The 19,674-nt window shown below is 39.2% G+C and overlaps 1 protein-coding gene across 1 annotated transcript in view; it reads left to right on the plus strand.

Moving 5' to 3' along the window:
- Positions 1 to 12,796, plus strand: part of RERG (RAS like estrogen regulated growth inhibitor) — a 92,121-nt gene extending 79,325 nt beyond the window's left edge. Inside the window, exons 4-5 of the mRNA XM_054281992.1 lie at positions 9,802 to 9,875; positions 10,878 to 12,796. Coding sequence (XP_054137967.1) covers positions 9,802 to 9,875; positions 10,878 to 11,285 — 482 coding nt within the window. The 3' untranslated portion in view covers positions 11,286 to 12,796. The remainder of the gene's footprint in view (positions 1 to 9,801; positions 9,876 to 10,877) is intronic.
- Positions 12,797 to 19,674: the final 6,878 nt, after the last annotated feature.

Consider the following 19,674-nt stretch of genomic DNA (forward strand, 5'->3'; position numbering starts at 1 on the left):
CAAAGGAGTTTATTTAATTTGAAAGGGATAGAGAGAAGACTCTTCACTACTTTAAAGTAGAGGTAACTATAAGAAATAGGGGTTTTAAGAAAAACAATTTTGTCAGGACTAGGAGATTAATAGTGACATTTTTGAAGAGTATTTCTTGTGACTATGTCACACTTTCTTTACAGGTTTTTGTTCACTCTTTTTTCTCCCCTGGCAGAATGAAAAGCTTGAACAGTGTTTCTATAAAGTCCTACCTAATGCAACATGCAGACAGCCCATAAGAGATCCTCAAACATGGGTAAGATGTGTAGGCATCAGGAAAGCAAGAAAGACAGGAGACAAAGTAGTAAAAATTGCTTGAAGGAAGGAGACAGAATCCTCTCTTAGAGCCCTGAATTCTCCCAGAGCAGAAAACTAAACCTCCTACAGACGAGCTCAAGACTTGCAAATTACACCACTGTGGCAAGAACAGCAGAAACGACTTTGTGAAGGTATTTACACTGGCAAGGAGGCTTTTCCCACTGGAAAACTTCTTGCAAGGATGATTATTTTTACATTAGAAGGGCAGGTTTGCTTGCATCTATAGCTGAGGGGTTCTGTTAGCAAAGCATTCAGGAATCACAAGGAAAGGGTGGAGGTCCCATACTGGATATAAATAATATGGCAAAACTAGCAAATAATGCTGGCCTGAGTTTGTTTTCTGCACTGGATAAATACAGGTCTGTATGAACAGCATAAAAACCAGAAAAAAGTAGGAATATATCAGAAATATATCCAAACTGTCTTTCATCAAAATGGTTCAGAACCAGAAACAGCTTAGCTGTGGGAATCAAGACCTCACTAAAGAGTAGAAGTATAGTTATTTAGTATAATTTGCTATATAATTATTATTTTTAAGAATAGAAATATAAATAAGATATTTAAAATAAATATATATAATTATATATATTATAATTAAAATTATAAATTATAGTTTATAAATTATACATATATAATAAATAAATATATAAATTATAATAAATTATAAATAATAAACAAGATATTTAAATAAATTATAAATATATATAATTTATTATATATGTATAATATTATAAATTATATTATAATTGTATAAATAATTCTGTAATATTATATGATTATAATATTGTATTGTATAAATAGCTATATATTATTAAATATCATTTGTTATAGATTATAATATATCCTAGCAAGAGAATATCGAAGCACTATCTTTTTGGGACAACTTTGTGCCCCTGAAGCCATAATAAACAGCTCAGATCCAAACAGAGCTCTCCAGGATTGTCTTTGCTGTCTGGTTTATTCAGCTAACACACTGTCTGGACAGCTGGAATACCATGTGAACACAAAAACTCCTGATCCCTGGGATTGCCATCCCTGCTGCAGATCCCAAGTTAAAGAAACATTATCTTTGTGCACTGTGGGTTTTTCAGTTCTCTTGACTGGTGGCTTACTCAGCAAGTTTGCCTTAAGGTTTAAACTCCTGAAGGTTTAACTGCCTGTCTCAAGCACAGAAACCCTGCAGCAGCACAGCTGAGGGAGAAACTGCCCAGACAGCAAACAGAGCTCAGAACAGAGCAGCCCAGAGTAAAAGAGGGGTTCATAAATCATTGACTGATGCCCCTGCAGCCCTGGGTGGAAAGGCTGACAGCCCTGGAAGGATTGTCAGTCTCTCCTCTTCCAGCTGCCCCACAGGACAGTGCAGTCTGCAAGAAGCTGGTGATGGAAAATTTGAAAAAAAATTGAAAAAAACCCATTTTTCTACAGTGAGCAGAAGGGCAGAGAGTTCTGCCACCACCTTGCAGAACTTTTCTTTCTGCATATTTCACCTGGACAGCCGTGCTGACAACTCCAGCCTGGCCAAGCACAGGCTGGCAATGACACACGTGGCCCTGTGGGGTGTAATGGTAACCAACATTTGGGGCTGGGAGGAAGGGCTGCCAGCCTGTGCCTCAGGACTGCCATGACAAATGTGTAGGCACTTCATAAATCACTGGGAAACAGCCTTATTCTCAAGCCAGACTCCAGCTATTCACATTCTGGGTTTTTATTGACAAAATTACTCATTCCTTCTGCCTCAGTGCTTAAGGGATTCGGCCCTCAGCAGTCTAGGTTTTGCCTTCCTAGGCATCTTCCTGTGATCATATTTTTCCTACATCAAAACAGCAGAAACATTATTTAACTTGATGTACATTTAATATGCTGTATCATTTTTACTGTGCTCTTCAGCAGGAGGAGTTGATACTGAATGTATTATAGCAATGAGCCATGAAAGAATTCCCAGTTTCTCTGAGGTGTTTCTAAGGAAATGGGCTCATATGGCCTAAAGCACCTTAAAACACCAACTCTGGCTTCTAAAAGTCTCAACAAAGTCTTGAAATGATGAAATTGTAATTGAGAGCCTCAACAGAGGATTCTTACAATGACATGGGAAGCAGTTATCTGAAAATGTGGTTTGTTTTCTTTCATATGAGTCTCAAGATGAAGATATTCCTGATGCCAGTAGTAAAAACACTGCTTTTTTACAGTAGCTCAACAGACAGCAAAACTCAGGAATGGCAGTGCCTGTTCTTGCTATAGCTACAGCTGCAAAATATTTCTCCCCTACTTTTGTTGCTCATCATATTCTGAGATGTTTCCCAGATGGGCAGAATTTTCCAGTGCTTGCCTCTGCATCCCCAGGAGAGAAGGTTTTTTGTTTTACTTATTTTGGGTGTGAGAAAATTCTCACTGGTTAGTTTTCATTTATGTTGTCAGAAGTAAGGTGAAACTCAGCTTTACCAATGAAGACTTCTTGCTGCAATCAGACAAAAAAGTATAGCAAAATGTGATTTATTTAGGCTTAAATTTATCAGGGATGTATTTCCTACCAAGAACCAACATCCCTTCCAAGCATTGGCAAGGAAATTAAATGGAAACCAAAAAAACCAACAGACCAAAACAACCAACAACTGTTTAAACCTTTGAGCTCACTCCCTACTTGTTAGCACTGCTCTGGCTTTATTGGTTTGGTTATAGCATGCCTTGAGGAACTCAGTTCCAGGTTCTGCCCACATTTTCTTTGCTTTCGCAGGAAAATTTGAATGAGGACAGAACCTATAGGAAAGGAAAAGCATCCCCACTTCACTTCCCAAAAGAAACCCATTCTTCCCATGCAGCAGAAAAATCTTATTTGCATGCAGCAGGAAGTAACAAACAAATACATTTTAAAGTGTTTTTAGAGTCCTCTTCAAGAAACCTACTGTACAATTTTTGTCTGAAGGCCAAAATATTATTTATTGAAAATATCAACACATCAAGAAAAAATGTTTTTATCTAGACTAGGTTTATATTACCCATGTGTTCTACCTAAAAAGAGGAAATTCTATAGATGCAACAAATCCTCTCATACTAAGATGAGAACTTCATAGTCAGTGTAAACACCGGCCATCTACTACCTTCCCATTTAATCAGAAATAGGATAATGTGATAAAAACCAAAGTGCTGACTAAGCAGCAGCCTGATCAAGCCTCATTCCTCCTGGATTTGTTCCCCATATTCCCCACTACAGTAGCTGGTTTTTGTTGCATGCATCCTTGTGCTCCATGGAGCATCCTTTCTCTCCATGAGTGATATTTATGATCTATATTATATTATATGAAAGAATACTGTACGAAAACTCTACTAAAGAATAGAGAAAGGATACAGACAGAAGGTTTAACAAGATACTAATGAAAAACTCGTGACTCCTTTCAGAGTCCCAACACAGCTGACCGTGATTGGTCATTAAATAACAACAATTCACATGTTGGATAAAAAAAACTCCAACCACATTCTTAAGCAGCAAAACACAGGAGAAGCAAATGAGATCATGTTGTTTTCCTTTTTCTCTGAGGCTTCTCAGCTTCCCAGGGGAAGAAATCCTGGTGAAGGGATTTTTCAGAAAATATGACAGTGACAGAGTGTACAACCTCCTGGAGCTTTTCCTTCCCTATTTCCTGACTCTTGGGGCTACACATGCACAGTTCAACATTGAAGAGTCCAAATCCAATTACCAGTCACAAAGCTTCCATTCAAAACCATTATTTTTACTAGTTTTTCTCCTTTTACACATGCTAAAAATGATGCAATGGCCATTCATGGCATGTTGTTTGATGGTATTATTAATAAATACCCCAACTTTTCTCATTTGGGGGCCTTCATATTAATGAATAGAGAGACATGAGGTTATGCTGCATTAGCATTAGAAATATGCTGCATTAGCATTAGAAATATGTGCTAAATACACAGGGAACTGTGTTATACTGTGGTACTGTGTTTTTACTTACTGTAAAACCACTGCTGGTGGCAAAATAAAAACCCTCCTGTAAGGTAAACAACAGAGGGAACACGTAACAGCCAGAGGCAAGCAAGAAAAATAAATTCCACCGTGATTTGAGAAAACCTGGGGTTGAGGAAGGAAGAAGGCAGGAGAGGCTTTCAGGAAGATACACTCAATTTACAGAGGCTTTCTAAAATGTGAAAAGTTCCTGAAGCAGCAGAGAAATGCAGAGGGGGACAGACCTCACCAAGGCTGGGTCAAGGAAGGGTTGGGAGAACAACACCAGGGTTAATAATAATTTTGGGGGTGTTTTTTCCCCAACAATCAAAGTCACGGTTCTGAAATGTGACAGAGACGTGCCCCTGATGGGTGTCAAAGATTCTAAATGAGTAGTGAGGTACCAACAAAACCACCCCAAACAATAAACGAGAAAGTTTATTCTGTTAACAGAACGAATTATGGGGAGTTTTAGTCTTTTAGACATTGCCACCCAACAGGACTTTAACCATGATTTTAAAGTCTATGTCTATTAGCTGAGGTTTTTGGTCTGAAAACTCTAACGTAATCATGACACAAAAAGTCTTTCTCCAGATCCCTTGCATTTCTCAGATTCACCTGGCTGAAAACCACCATTAGAACAAAGTTTCTTAAAACAAGGACATATAAAAATGCTTTAGTAACCTCTCTTGACAAAAAAATCAACTAAAATTCTGTATTTCATAGGGAGAATAAATCTCAAGGATTATATTATATTATATTATATTATATTATATTATATTATATTAATGTCCCTCTGTACTTAAAAGCAAAAAACAGACCAGGCTGGCTTAAGATTGCCTGTAAAATATAATTGCTCCCTCTCAGCTTATTTACCTGTTCCTGAAACCAAGAAACAACCTCTATGTATCTTCTGGAGCTGTGACATATCCCAATAGATATTGCTGGTTCAAAATAAACAAGCATTGAAAACAGCTTTTTACATCACTAAAACTTTTTACATCACTGCAAATATAACTCAAAGTCTAGAAATTAATTTCCAGATAATCGTTTTTCTCTACAAACTACAATATTCAGGAACAAATACACTCAGAAAAACGGGATAGTCCTGGACAAAACAAAGGTTTGAGACATGACCAGCCACGTTTCATAGCCCAAAACTCTGTTTAAAATATCACAGTAGTGCCAGGATGTGATGTGAATAAGCTGTGACTGAATATTTCATCCATAGACAGTCTGTGGGTCATGGGCTTCAAAGTTTTCCCTACAAAAGTAGGGTTTGTTCCTCTATTTTTTAATTCATACTGCTCAGAAGAATAGAGATATTTTTTAATATGCTTATCAATACCAAGAGCCCCCAGGGAAGTTGTTTTTCTCCACAATTATTCAGCAGCTGTGGTAATTTAATTAATTCATTAATTAATGAATCATTGTGGCTCAAAACCAAACCAACTGCTGCCATTTTCCAACAAGTGTCTCAGGCCTTTTGACAGCTCTAAATCTATTTGAAATAAACGTGAATTTTTCAAGCAATGGAACCATGAGAACCGGGAGTGCTTTGCACTGCAGGAGCACTGGGGGATTTCAGCTTTATGAGCAGGAGCCACTCTGAAATCTGGCATCAGCCTTCAAAGCCACTCCCATCACACCTTTGAGCCTCTTACTGGGAAAATGACTGGAAGCACAGCAAGAACAGGTCAGATTTACTTATTTATATTGAAACAGAGCAAATAAATCAATCAATTTCCATAGCACTACCAGATTGAGGCAGGCTTAGTCTGCACAGCAGCTCCCTGGCTCTGTTCTGACACTGAGTTTGTTGTGAGCAAAGCTCAGCTCTGTGGTGTCTGTTCCATCTCTGGGGGTTTAGGCACGTAGCCAGAGGTAGAACAGGCAACACCTGATGCAAATCAAAGTCTGAAGTGCAGAAAGTTGCCTAAAATCAACTTGGGAGCTGCTGGCGGAGTGCTGCACCTTGCTTTTTCTACTTAACCATGATGATGCAAGCAAAAGACTTTTGCAGCCTGGATTCATCTGGGCAGTTCTGTTCTGTCCAGTACTTCTGAGGTGCAGTTTATTCCAGCAGCACCTATTTTATTTCATCAACTCTAATAGGAGTCAAGGGTGAGACACAGACACCTGTGATGTCAGGGGTTTGGTTCAGTCAGGGGTCCAGCAGTTATCTCAAGCCCTGTGGTTACTCTCTGGCCGCATACCTCAAAGAAAGGAAATAAAAAAGAAAAAAGAAAAAAAGGGGGGAAAAATTTTTAAAAAGGGAAAAAAGGGGGAAAAGAAAAAAAAAAGGAGGAAAAAAGGGAAAAATAAAGGGAAAAAAGGGGAAAAGAAAGGGGGGGGAAAGGGGGAAAATGGAAGAAAAGAAAAAAGGGAAAAAAAGAAAAAAGGGAAAAAAGAAAAAAGGGAAAAAATTAAAAAAGGAAAAAAAAGGAGAAAAGGTAAAAAAAGGGCAAAATGGAAAATAGGACAAAAGGGAAAAAAGTGGAAAAAGGGGGAAAAGGGGGAAAAAGAAGAAAAGGGAAAAAGGGAAAAAAAGGGAAAAGGGGGAAAAAAAGGACAAAAGGGGGAAAAGTGGAAAAAGGGGAAAAAGGGGAAAAAAAGAAGAAAAGGGAAAAAGGGGCAAAAATGGGAAAAAAGGGAAAAGGGGGGGAAAAGGGGGAAAAAAGGGAAAAAAGGAAAAAGGGGAAAAAAGGGGAAAGGGGGAAAAAAGGAAAAAAAGGAAAAAAGGAAAAAGGGGAAAAAGAAAAAAAAGGAAAAAGGGGAAAAAGGGAAAAAGGGGGGAAAAGGGGGAAAAAGGGGGAAAAGAAAAGGAAAAAAAAAGAAAAAAGAAAAAAAAAAGAAAGAAAAAAAAAAAGAAAAAAAAAGGCAGTGCCACAAGGAAAATGATACAAATAAATCCCAAAGCAAGGCAATGTTTTTGTGATGTACCATGGGATCAGTGTGAGCAGACTGGAACTCACATCTTCAGGGCCCATAATTTACAAGACAACCAGATTCTTCAGATTTTTCTGTTCCCTTGAAGGAGAAGCCATGTCTGTGATTACACCAAAAAATGCTTTCAACGTCCAGCTGTTTTACACTCCTCATTAAAATTCACCCAGCTACCACACATTCCTGAGCACAGGAGCAGACACACATTTAGGAAGATTTATTTACACGAATCTGACCTAAATCTGTGCTACTCATCCAAGATCAAATTCCATTCCAATATGAGCAGCCAAAGCAAGTTAAACTTGCAACATAAAGTGCTGCCAGAGTCCTATTTTGAGAAGCTAAGTATCATTTAAGATTCATGCTGCTTTTCCTTGGTGAGCAAACATCTATTCCTTGAGATTTATGCTCACATTTCATAGGGAAAATAAATCTCAAGAATTTATTATGATTTTTATTATATTATTATAAATCACATTATAATATTATATATTACAATATAATATATTAAATTATTATACATTTATTACTATATTTCTATAATTAATTTATTATATAATATATATTATGTGTTGTTATATTATATATTATTATATATTGTTATATTATATATTATTATATTATATATATTTCATATGTATTATATATATCATACATATGAAATTATTATATATATTTATATAATGATTATGATTTCTACAATTATTATATATACATATATAATATATATTATGATATTACTATTAAATATTTATTATATTATAATAAATTTCATAGGATGGGCTACCCCCTCCTGCCTCCTGAGGACATTTCACAGAATATCCTGCAGTCATGGCTGGGTGAGCATTTTCTCAGCTTCTGTGGAAAAATTCTCAGCAGCCACTTGTCAAGCAGGACCAGATGGTTGAAGGCAAATGAGCACTGCAAAGCCTTAGCAAGCAAGGAGCTAAAATCACACCGCTTACTCAGAGAGCCATCTCTCCTGCACAGCATCCTCACCACAAAGAAACAGAGCACAAGTTCCTAAATAACCTCCAGCTTGGAGTACTACACAGGGAATCCCTACCCAGCACTGAAATAACTCGTTGAAGGTGCAGCTCTAACACCAAAGCAGAGTTTCCTGCTCTTTCTGCATTCCCCGAGGGAATTGCTGAGCCAGGAGAGTGTGAGGAAGGCTCAGATAAGACATTCCACCGAGGGACTCTGACATACCTCACTCTGCTGTGTAGGCATAGCCTCAGGATCACAAAGGGAGACTGCAACACCTTCAACACCCTGGCAAAACCATCCAGAAGGAATATATGCAGCCTTTCAGCAAGCCAGTCTTCATGGCCTGAAACGCTACAGCAAGCTTGCTTGCCATCTGCCCAAGTAAATTGGCCATTTGTCCCTATTGGAGACAGCTGGGCTGTTAAAGCAGTTAAGGTGGCACAGGGAGGGAGTGACATTTTTGTTTTGGGAAGAGACCACTTGCAGCACTGAAATATTCCTGATTGTGAGGAGGTGACATTCTTAAGTAAATAATTAAAACAGGCATTCACAGAACAGGAGCCCTTGCAGAAGTTCAACTCATTAAAGAAATGAGTTTCCTCCCTTTGTTCCTATTGAAGAGATTTGCACCAAATGAAGGAATTCTGTCTCTGACAATGCAAAGCATTCACAGTCACTGGCCAGACTTTTACAGCCTGCATATTTGTCTTTTGATATAGGACATCTGTGAGCTAGGAACAGTAATAAATCTGAATGTTAGCACAGGCAGTTTTCCACATTTTAGGTCAAATGCTATCAAATTTAGCTTATCAGCTTATTAAGATAACACAAGCTGGTTTGTTATTAGTTTTCTGATTAGTTGCTTGCTTCCAAAACCTGGGACAGTAAATAGAGTTGTTGGTTTCTATTTTTCCATAGTGTAAATGTTGAATGCCCACTGGTTATCCTTATAAATGATAAACAGGGAAATCACTGCTTGATCCCTTGCTAGAAGAGGGGAATGTGATGATTTCAGCATGTTTAAAACACACATTCCTAACATACCTAACTCGTCTGTAATTTTTTCACAGCATAAGGCCTGAGCTGAGTGGTTGGGTTCCTTGATCTGCTATATATATATAAATCCACCCTGGTTTTGATCAACAAGCTATGCAGTGACAGTCTGTTGAGCTGGATACCTTGGGAGTTGTGGTATTGTCTTCCAAAGGTAGCAGCCTTTCCTGGGAGCAAGCAGGAAAAATGGGACACAGCTTTGCAGAGCTCTCTGCCACAGCAAACTGTCCTTTTTGCTGTGTGCAGACTGCAGCATCCACCAGGCTTTTGCAGTCTAAGCCATGGGAAAGGAAAGGTTTTGTGTCCTATGGAGAGAGGTAAGTGCTGCTGTTTCAGAAAATAGGACTTGAGTGTGCTCCAGGAGGGCTGGAAGAGCTCCAGCAAGGAAAATTTAGCCAAACTGCACGTCACATGTCTGCTCTTGCGCTGGGAGATCTGTGAGGAAGATATATAAAAAAAAGAAAATTACGTTCTTCTAATACGTTTCACAACATGTGTTCTTATTTTAGAGTCGACGTACCGTCACCAAGCTACCATTGATGATGAAGTGGTTTCCATGGAGATACTAGACACAGCTGGCCAGGTGCGTGGGTGCCTCTGCTGCTGCTACCCAGTGCCTTGGCTGGGCTGTGCAGCAGGGCAGGGAATTGTGGTGGTGGCAGCAGTGCAGGGGCTGGCAGGTGTGCCCCACTCTGGGGACACAGATTTCCTTCTGGGCAGGACCCCCTCCCTCCTCCCCCGTGCTGGATCCACACCTTTCCCATCAGGGATCCTGCTTGGAAGAACAAACAAGTCAAGGGGTTTACTCTGGGGGTAAAATTGTTTTGTTGCCATGCCGTTTTATTCAGGGCCAGCCCAACAAGAAGGGCTGGCCAGCAGGCACAAAGTCACGATTTATTTCTACAGTCAAGTGATGGGGCTTGGCAACTTCAGACAATGATTCCCACCAAAGTGAAGAGCAGATTTGTTATAGTCAGGTCTCCCTTTTAAAACATGGCAGCTGAACATGCTGCACAGGTCTAGGGAGGTCATGGCACTGGGTGGAAGAGATCTCCTATGCCGTGTGATAAAAAAGGTGATGTGAGCAAGGTATAAAGCAAAGCAGATGCACACACCTTTGTAGGACCAGCACCTCCCTGAAGACCTGATGTTTCCTTCATAAATCACCTTTCTGCAAGTGATCCTGCTTGGAAGAACACACAAGTCAAGGGGGTAAAATTATTTTGTTGTCATGCCTTTTTATTCAGGGCCAGCTCAGAAAGCAGGCACAAAGTCACGGTCTATTTCTACAGTCAAGTGATGGAGCTTGGCAACTTCAGACAATGATTCCCACTAGAGTGAAGAGCAGATTTGTCACAGTCAGGTCTCCCTTGTAAAACATTGCAGGTGCACATGCTGCACAGGCCAGATAGTTCATGGCACTGGGTGGAATAGATCTCCTATGCCACATAATATAAAAGGTGATGTGAGCAAAATATAAAGCAAAGCAGATGCACACAGCTTTGTAGGACCAGCACCTCCCTGAAGACTTGCTGTCTTCTTCATAAATCAAGTTCCTAAGGTGTTTTTCTGTATTTTCCAACAGGAGGATGCCATTCAGAAAGAGGGACACGTGCGATGGGGCGAGGGCTTCGTGCTGGTTTACGACATCACGGACAGAGGCAGCTTCGAGGAAATGCTGCCGCTTAAGAACTTGCTGGACGAGGTCAAAAAGCCCAAAAACGTCACGCTGATCCTGGTGGGCAACAAAGCAGACCTGGATCACTCCAGGCAAGTCAGCACGGAGGAAGGTGAGAAGCTGGCCACGGAACTGGCGTGTGCTTTTTACGAGTGCTCGGCCTGCACGGGAGAGGGGAACATCATGGAGGCCTTCTACGAGCTGTGCCGCGAGGTGCGGCGCCGCAAGATGGTCCAGGGCAAGACCCGGAGGAGAAGCTCCACCACCCACGTCAAGCAGGCCATTAACAAGATGCTGACCAAAATCAGCAGCTAAAAAAGAGCTGTCCTAAACCAGAGAAGTGTTTTAGACTGTATTAGCTTGGAGTCGGAATGGGACAAGCAGAGTTTAGTGAGAAATGGTCAAATCTTTGCAATGAAGAAAAAAACCACAAAAAGACAAACGCCACCACTTTTTGGAGTAACACGGAATCATACTGTTTTCCTGTTTTGAAATGTATTTAGCCACACTGCTTCTGACTAATGTGGGGGAAAAAAAAACCAACAAACAAACACCAAATGAACTCCAAATGACTAGACAGTTGTGGGGATTGGCAACCAAGAGACAATCTTCTGCTTCTACGTGGCTAGCTCCAATCCCCTGCAAGTCAGTAGTGCCTAAACATCACTTCCAGCCAGACAGCTGCTCAGTAGCCTTTGGAGAGTAAGATTCAGCCCTCAGTCCACCAACAACCATCACAACTGGTGTTCTCCAGGACTGAATATGTGTAGAGGCTGCTGTGTGGAAACAGAAAGTTCACCTGACACTTTCACCAGCTCTGAGTTGGCTCATTGTATGCTTTCACTCCTTCCTTGTTATTTTTGTCAAATCCATGAGTGTTGATGTTCTTAGCAAGATATGCAAAAAATATAGGAAGGGTCTATTTCCTGGAGTGTTTAGCCAGGTAGACACACATTTCAAGAGAGCTAAAGTTCAGCTGCACTTCCAGCTCCTCTGAAACTGCAGAGTTCTCCAAAATAATCATCTAGTCCAGCAGCATTTCACCATTTCCCCCTCAAAGTGCTTGGGGAAATGGGAGTAAAGTTGGGAAATCAAACTGAAAAAGAAAAAATAATCATATTACTATTAATGTAGCTGTGGGTAGTTTTTAGATTTTTTTTGGTCTTTTTTTTTCAATCCAAGTAGTTCTTCTTAGTCTATTTTATACCGAAGAAGAACGGAATCCTTGGGAAGGCAAGTATATAAAGTCTAAGCCCAAATGTAAATCAGATCTGAATTGCCTCTACCATATCAAAATACCATAATTTTCAGCTGTTTAAATTCCCAGATGCTGCTTGGAGCACTCTGGGGCTCAAAGCAGTGCAGGTTTTTTGTGACTTTTATCTGGCACATCGATGTGGTAATACATTTTATGAGATTTTGGTGCCTGGGATAAAAGTTGTCCAGTGCTTTCCTTCTCCCTCAGCATCTCATTTAAGTTTTGCCTCCAGTCTAGTTGGTTTCTTAACTGCTAAAAGATGCAAGAACCAATATTGGAAGCTTTTAATTCAGATTGTGCTGGTCTCCCACCAGTGGTGTAGCACCCCTTTGGGCAGCTCAGACTGTCAACACGTAGAACCACAGGCAAGGGTTGGGATGACAAATTAGCAGTGTTCTCCTTTGGGGAACAGCCCCCTTGGAGCATTTGCTTACAACTTTATCCTCCACTTTGTATTTCATGTGGTTATTTGTGAGGAAGTGACTCCAAAAGCCTGTCAAATTCAAATTGCCACAGATGTAGGAAAGTGGGTAAATCTAGCTGGCTAGCACTTTGTAAAGATCTAGACAGCCACATAGGTGGTGGAACAGGCTGAAGAGGCAGATCTGTATATCCATGCGAACAGAGAAAAGTTCCAAATTACAACTTCTATTAAAAGTATTCACTTAAAGATATTTTACCAAAGTACTTCTTTTTTTTTAAACTTTCACTTTTACCCAACCAGCAAAGAACATCACATTCAGATGTATATTTTATTTAGGCTGTTGTTTGTTTTCTCTGCTTCTGTATTCTAGGTGGTAAAAACTCATTTCACTGTCCTGGAATGTCTATATTTTGGTCCTCATGTTCATGTGTGTTGCTGTAAATCAGCTGGACACACTGCAATGGAAATTTCACTGTGTGCTTCTGGGCAGGGGGTTCTCGCAACAGGCCTCTGTGACACACTTGTTCCCAAACTACTCATCATATCGTTAACTTTTTTAAAAAAGAAAAAAAAAAACAAAAAGAAAAAGAAAAATAGAGGTTTTTCCATTTTTAGTATTGCAGAATCAACACAAGTGTAAAAGAGCGAGCTAGTGCCTGTTCACAAACCAGAATTCTTTAGGTGAGGGATTGAACTTGCCAGCAATTTAGCTACATTAGGAGCCAGAGTGAGCATTTGCAAGTTGAAGCACTGAGGTTCTGTTATCTTTCAAATCAGTGCTGGTGCACAAAGTAAACAAAATCCTTACCTGCAATCCCATGGCAATGTAGTCATGTCTTTACTTTGGTGTGCTAAGCAATTGGTTCATCCCTCTTAGAAAACCTCAACTGTTCTTTCATCTGAAAATCCTTTCTTCGGGTTCAGGTTGGAGCTGCATTTAAAATACAAAAAGGTTATAAATGAATGGCAAGAGAAAATAATTAATCATATTCATACGAGAAGAGTTGAAAGGAAGGAGAGGCTAAGTTATGGCTCTCATATATTCCAAAAGATTTCTAGCAAATTGTATCTTCTTTAATAACATCTGTGTGGATAAATTATAAAACCCTGGTGAAAATAAAATGTTCCAGTGTGCAAACATCCCTTGTTACAAAAAGAACCTAAAATAAAAATAGTAACATTCCTTTACAAGGACTGAATTTGAAAACTGCCAAACAAGAGAAACACTTGGTCAAAAAGGAGGCTGCCATTTTGTGACCCTTCCTCCAAAACTAACACAAACTTCTTTAATTAATTGCTCATTCATTTGTTTCCCTCGAAGCCATTTCTGTTGATATGCATTACACAGCATTAAACGCAACTTGATCTACTGTTGCTCACAATGTTGCAACCTATTACTGGATATGTTGTAAATCTTTCATATTCCCACAATGTGCAAATTGAGCCCAAAATTGCCCAAGCATTGAAAGGGCTGATTGCAGCATGAACCCACAATCAGTAGTCTTTCTGCAGCAGACATCAGCAGATTCAATTCTGTTTCTCCTGCTGCTGTTTGTGTGCGTGTATGTGACACTAATATTGAATTTCTCCGCCCTCTGCCATTTCTGCAGAGAGAGGATGGCAAAGAAGATAAAAAAGGGGAGGAGAGGTGAAAGGGATACTTGTTACCTTCAACAAGTTGACTGTCATTTATGAAGTTTTTTAAAATATTTATCTTCAATTGATGAAGAGTTAGTCATGCCCGTGCTGCAAGACCTGGATCAGGACCCAAGACTTCCCTGGAACTCTGAGAATCTTTGTATCTGGGGGTTTGGTGCATCCACAGATGGAAGAGAGGATCAGCCACTGGGTTTGCACCTGGATCCAGACAGGTTGTCCCCAACCTGGGGATAGTTGGATCTGGCAGTTTGCTACAAGGCTAGTTGATTTTTATATATATAATGATCTGTATGCATTTTTACATTAAAAATATGAAAGCTTGTGCTTGTAGATAATATATAAGAAAAAAAATAAAAAAGAAAAAGAAAATATAGTGTTTTCTGTACTGAACTCTCACATATTGATCTTCCATTAGATGTCTCCAGTGTTCCTTCCAGCTATTAGGGGCCAGTTTCAAAAGCTCTGATCTGGTTCTGATTTAATCTTTATCTAAGGAAAACAAACAGTAAATTTTACCAGAATAAGCACTGTAAAATTTGGATCATTTTACTTGAACTAATTTGGCTGTTAGTCCTGGAATAGAGAAGTCAAACAGCATCTACAGTGAGGCACAGCTCCAAATGTCCTTGCTAACTATTTCAAGGCTGATGAAAAAAAGTTACAGGGTAATTAACTAACCTCAGTGAAACCCACCAAAACCTGTCCTGCCAAATAAATAACACAGACCTTGATCCCAAGCTTCTGAGGTGAAATCCTGGGCTAAGAAGTCTGGGAGATTTATGCTGGTGATTTGGACAGAGGCAACTTTTCACCTGCTGCCAACTCCACCCCTGTTAAAGGATAATTCACTGTTAATCTGAGGAGGATGTACATAATTTGTACTTTATGAAAGGTACATTATATGAATGGTAAATAATCAAACAGAGCATGGGTATTAAGCTGTAGCAGAGGAAGCTTCAGCACTGAAAAGGAGAGTTTAATCCATTCTTTTTCCCCCAAACCTGGGACAACAAAATGGTGAACAGGAGTGGGGGTATGAGAATGGTATAAGAATGTCACAACAGGCAGAGCATTGCATAAAATCTGGGTGAAAACTCCTAACACCAGTCACTGTCTGCCTCTGGAGCACTACAAAGCAGCCTTGGGCTCTGTCAAGCCACAGAACATTATTTTGCTCCAGTCAAAATAATGTCTCCTGCAAAGTAAGTAGCTGCAGTCATAAAGGCTGTGCATTAGCAGTCTTGGGGTTCCTTTCATCTTTTTCTTTAATGGCTCAATACATATGCAAATCTTAAGAAGAAAAAGAGGCTTTAATTAACAGAGGCTTCCTGGCATTTTGATGTATCTGCCTTTATGCTCTTAGCAAAATTAAACATATCATGAAAACAGTGTCATCCTAGAGACTCCAGTGTTGTGCGTTTTATTTCCTTTACAGATGCCAGGCACTAATTACCCCGGGCTATGAAAATACAAAGCAGCAGCTTGTCCAGTGCTGCGCAAGGTTTCCAGGAGGTGAAAATGGTGTGAGGCCAGCTAGTAATGACAATGGTTTCTGCAAGCACCATTGCCCATGGGGAAAGCTGTTAATGCAGCAGGAGAGGTGGCAGATTGCTGGGGCAGGACTCTGATGGCCCTGGTGGGGTTTGCATGGGATGAGAACACACCCCAACGGCCAATTCCTCTCATCCACCTGAAGGGTTTTACCCATTTTCAGTTTTACTTGACTGGCAGGAAACCCTAAATCCACACAAACCAAATATTTTGACCTCTTTGGACTGATCTCTTTCATTTCCACCTTGATTCCCAAAGCAGCATTTGTCTTTTGCTGTTTCCAGCATATTAAATGGAGTAATTTTGAGCTCTGTTTGGTTGTTTGGGTATTTTTTAAAGGGTAGTTGTCAATAAACTCTGATACCCATAGGCAAAGAGGCTGTATCACTTCTCAGAGTTCACTTTCACAAGGATGGATATTTGCTAATGCCTCTGGATATAAATTATAAACACTGAACACAGCAGCTCTGAAGAGTTGGAAATAATTCTTTTTTTCCAAAAGGGAACCTCTCATCATTGTAGTACAGATGGCTGTGTCAAGTACCAGCCCTAAACCAGACTGAAATATTCTGCATCACTAGGAGCAGCCATGGCCTGTCATGAAATATTAACATGCAGAATAATAAAAAAAAGAAAAAAATTGAAAACAATTTGCAGGCAGACTTCAAATTATACCTCACAGAAGAAACCTGCACATTCTTTCCTTTTAAATTTTATGTGGTATCAGGAATTTACAGAACCTCATTTCAAAATCCAGCAAGTTCTGGTGACTCAGAATGTATCAGTAATGTAAAAAAATAAGGGTTTTTATCAAGCTCCTTTGTCAGCACACATGACTTAACTCTCCACTCTGTTTCCTCTAGCCTGGTCAAAGCTGCCATTACTACAAAGAACATCAAGGAGACCCAGATGGAATTTTTGATATGAAAAAGAAATCAAATTAAAAACCCCCAATAAATAACCCCAGAGGGACATAATCCAAATAAAGGTTGAATTCTCATTTTCCTGGAAAGCAATTTAAAGATTTCATACACCAGTGCTGGTACACAGGTGATCTGACCAAACTAAGTAATCAGAAACAGTGGAATATTTTGAGGTTATAACTTGGATTTCTTTTTGCAAATCTAGCTGTAAAGAAATAAAATTATTATTGTTCAACAGACATTAGGTCTGGAATTTGTAATTGATGCCAGGTTTTTTTATATCCAACTTTCAAAAAATCAAGAGGAGGGAAGAGGAGAGGGGAAAGGAAACAGAAAAGGGGAAAAGAAGAGAAGAAAAAAAAAAAAAGAGAGAGAAAAAGAAAAGAAAAGGAGAAAAATCTAGTTTAAAAAAGTCCAAATAATTTTCTCTTTGTTCTTAGGGCTTCTCTGTGCAGAGTTTTCTGCAGTTCTGCAGTTCCTCACCAAAGGCAGTGCTAGAATACTGAACACTGACACTTGCTATCCAAAAATCTTGTCTCTCCTAAGGACAGACACAATCCAAACCACACTCATGCAAACATTCAGCTCAATTCCAGCCTGGGATAGAAGTTTACATCTACTTCAATCCGAATTATTTCACTTTTGCATTCAGGGTGCATTTCTCCTCTTTGGAATAGAAATAATTCTAAAGCAGTGAGTGTTATTAACAATATAAAATACACTTAGTTTAACTATGTATCTAAAATAAATCCATAAACCAAAGAATGCTTTGTCTGTGAGAACTGAAGAAGGCAAAAAAATGTTAGATAGTTCTGTAAATATTAAACCTCTTGTAACAGACCAATAAATTGCCTGTACCTTCTTTGCTCTGTTTTTTCAATATTTGAAATAACCATAATAAACACAAAAAGTCTTCAACTTCCTTTAGGGAATTTCAGTGAAGGACAATATTTCCTTGCAATAGAGTTAAAACATTCAAGTTTATAACTCAATAGAAAATAGAAAATGTGGCAGGAATGACAGAGAGTTATTTTAGAGAGGCAGAAAGTGGGGGAAGAGTGACATCCTCAGACTTCCTAGACAAAAAATCCAAGTAAAGTTCTGTGAAGGACTCTGACATTTTCCTACAGTGGTGAGCTGATACCTGAAGTTTAAACTCAGATTTTTTAAAAAAATAATTATTATTGCAGGGAGCAAAGAAGAGATGGATGAGATGGTGTATTTTGGTAGCAACCATCAAATCTTTAGGTTAGAGTTGTTATCATTCTGAAGCAGAGTTACTATGCTGGTTTCAGATAATTTTCTCCAATAGAACCACTCCAACCACCACCGCTCCAATTTTCACAAACAGATGTCAGCAGAAAAAAAGAAAAAGGTGGAGACTGAAAGATCACAGTTTTTAATTTACCTGTGTAGCCCATGAACATTTCCTGGGGTTTTGGAAATGGTTGGAGACAGAAATTCATAAACTACATCCATAAAATGGCAGACACAATGTTCTTCCATGCCTCTCCCAGGTGTTGGCCCCAAGTTTTCTCCACCGGATTCTGGTCTGTTTTAATACCTTTGTCTTCTCCAAGGAAAGACCTAAAAACTGTTGGTGCAAAATTTAAGAATTTGAAGTCAGTTTGGTTTTAGTTTTACATTGAAACATTTAGAAAACATTTCCAAAAGAACAATCCCCACCACACTTTAATTTAGATTACTGTGATGATCTCAGTCACAATATCTCAATAACTGCTTAAGAGAGTTATTTCTCACAACTATTTTAAAAAGAGAGCTAATCCAACCATTTTTTGGTGAGCTCATACTCAATTTAGTGTCCTCTGTTATTTTCTAGTGTGAACTTCTGGTCAGTAGGGCTTTTAAACATTCTTGTTGACTCCCACAGACCTTTATGAAAACAAGTTCATTTATTAATTTAGTTGCAGAGAGCATGCCATGATCTCACAGCTGATCTCAGCAGGTGAGAGCTTACCAACCATGCTCTAACCAATTTCCTGTATTCAGAGATGAGCAAGAGGAATTATCACAATAATTATCACATCAACATCCTTGGCCACACCACTTGGCTGACCAGCAGCTCCAGATGATGTCCCTGGGTTCGAGTTACAGCCACAGCAGGAATTTCAGAAAGGCCTTGCACTTTTCCCACATGGTTCTTCATGGATTTGATCCAGTGGCTTCTGGGACCCAGCCTGAACTCCGAACACAAAAATGCACAAAAACTGCTTTTTTGGAAAATTTGCTGTTTCCAACATGCAATTATCGTGCTTATCAAGTTTCAGGAAGGGAATGAGCTGCTTCTAATTACATGAAGGGAATGTGTACTAATGGCAAACTCCAGAAGTCAGAGTAAGTTTTCAGAAACTCCCAATGACTGGTGAATGTTTCAGTAAGAGTGCACTTTGCTGAATTGCAAAATATTCAAAAATACATAGCAGGACAGGACTAGAATGCAAAATAATTCACTACTTAAACACCTTCACCAAGACTAAATTCAGTTTTCAGACTGCTCAGACTTGCCCTTTTTGATCCTGAATTAGAGCTGTTTATAGTTTACTGAAGTTAATAAAAATAATTCCCAGTATTTTCTCAGGAGCTTTGGGATCTGAATCTTTACCCTTACACTTAAAAGTTCTGTTCCCTTAACTAGATAAGGGTAATAATAATTTAATAATTTATTAATAATTTATTAACCCTCAGCCCCTTTAAAATGCCTCAGGGAAACCACACCAAAGTGAACATGACCAAGCCTAATTGTCCAACTGTCTAAAAGGGATTATTGACTTTATTCTGTTAGTGGATAGGGGATAATTTGTAAAAGCTGAAACTACTCACTGTATGTATTATGAGCCCACCCTCCTATCAGCTCAAAGAGAGGATTTT

The sequence above is a fragment of the Melozone crissalis genome, unplaced genomic scaffold (assembly GCF_028551555.1).
Source record: "Melozone crissalis strain CALT ecotype California unplaced genomic scaffold, PUWL_Pcris_2 ptg000033l_1, whole genome shotgun sequence".
NCBI lineage: Eukaryota > Metazoa > Chordata > Aves > Passeriformes > Passerellidae > Melozone > Melozone crissalis.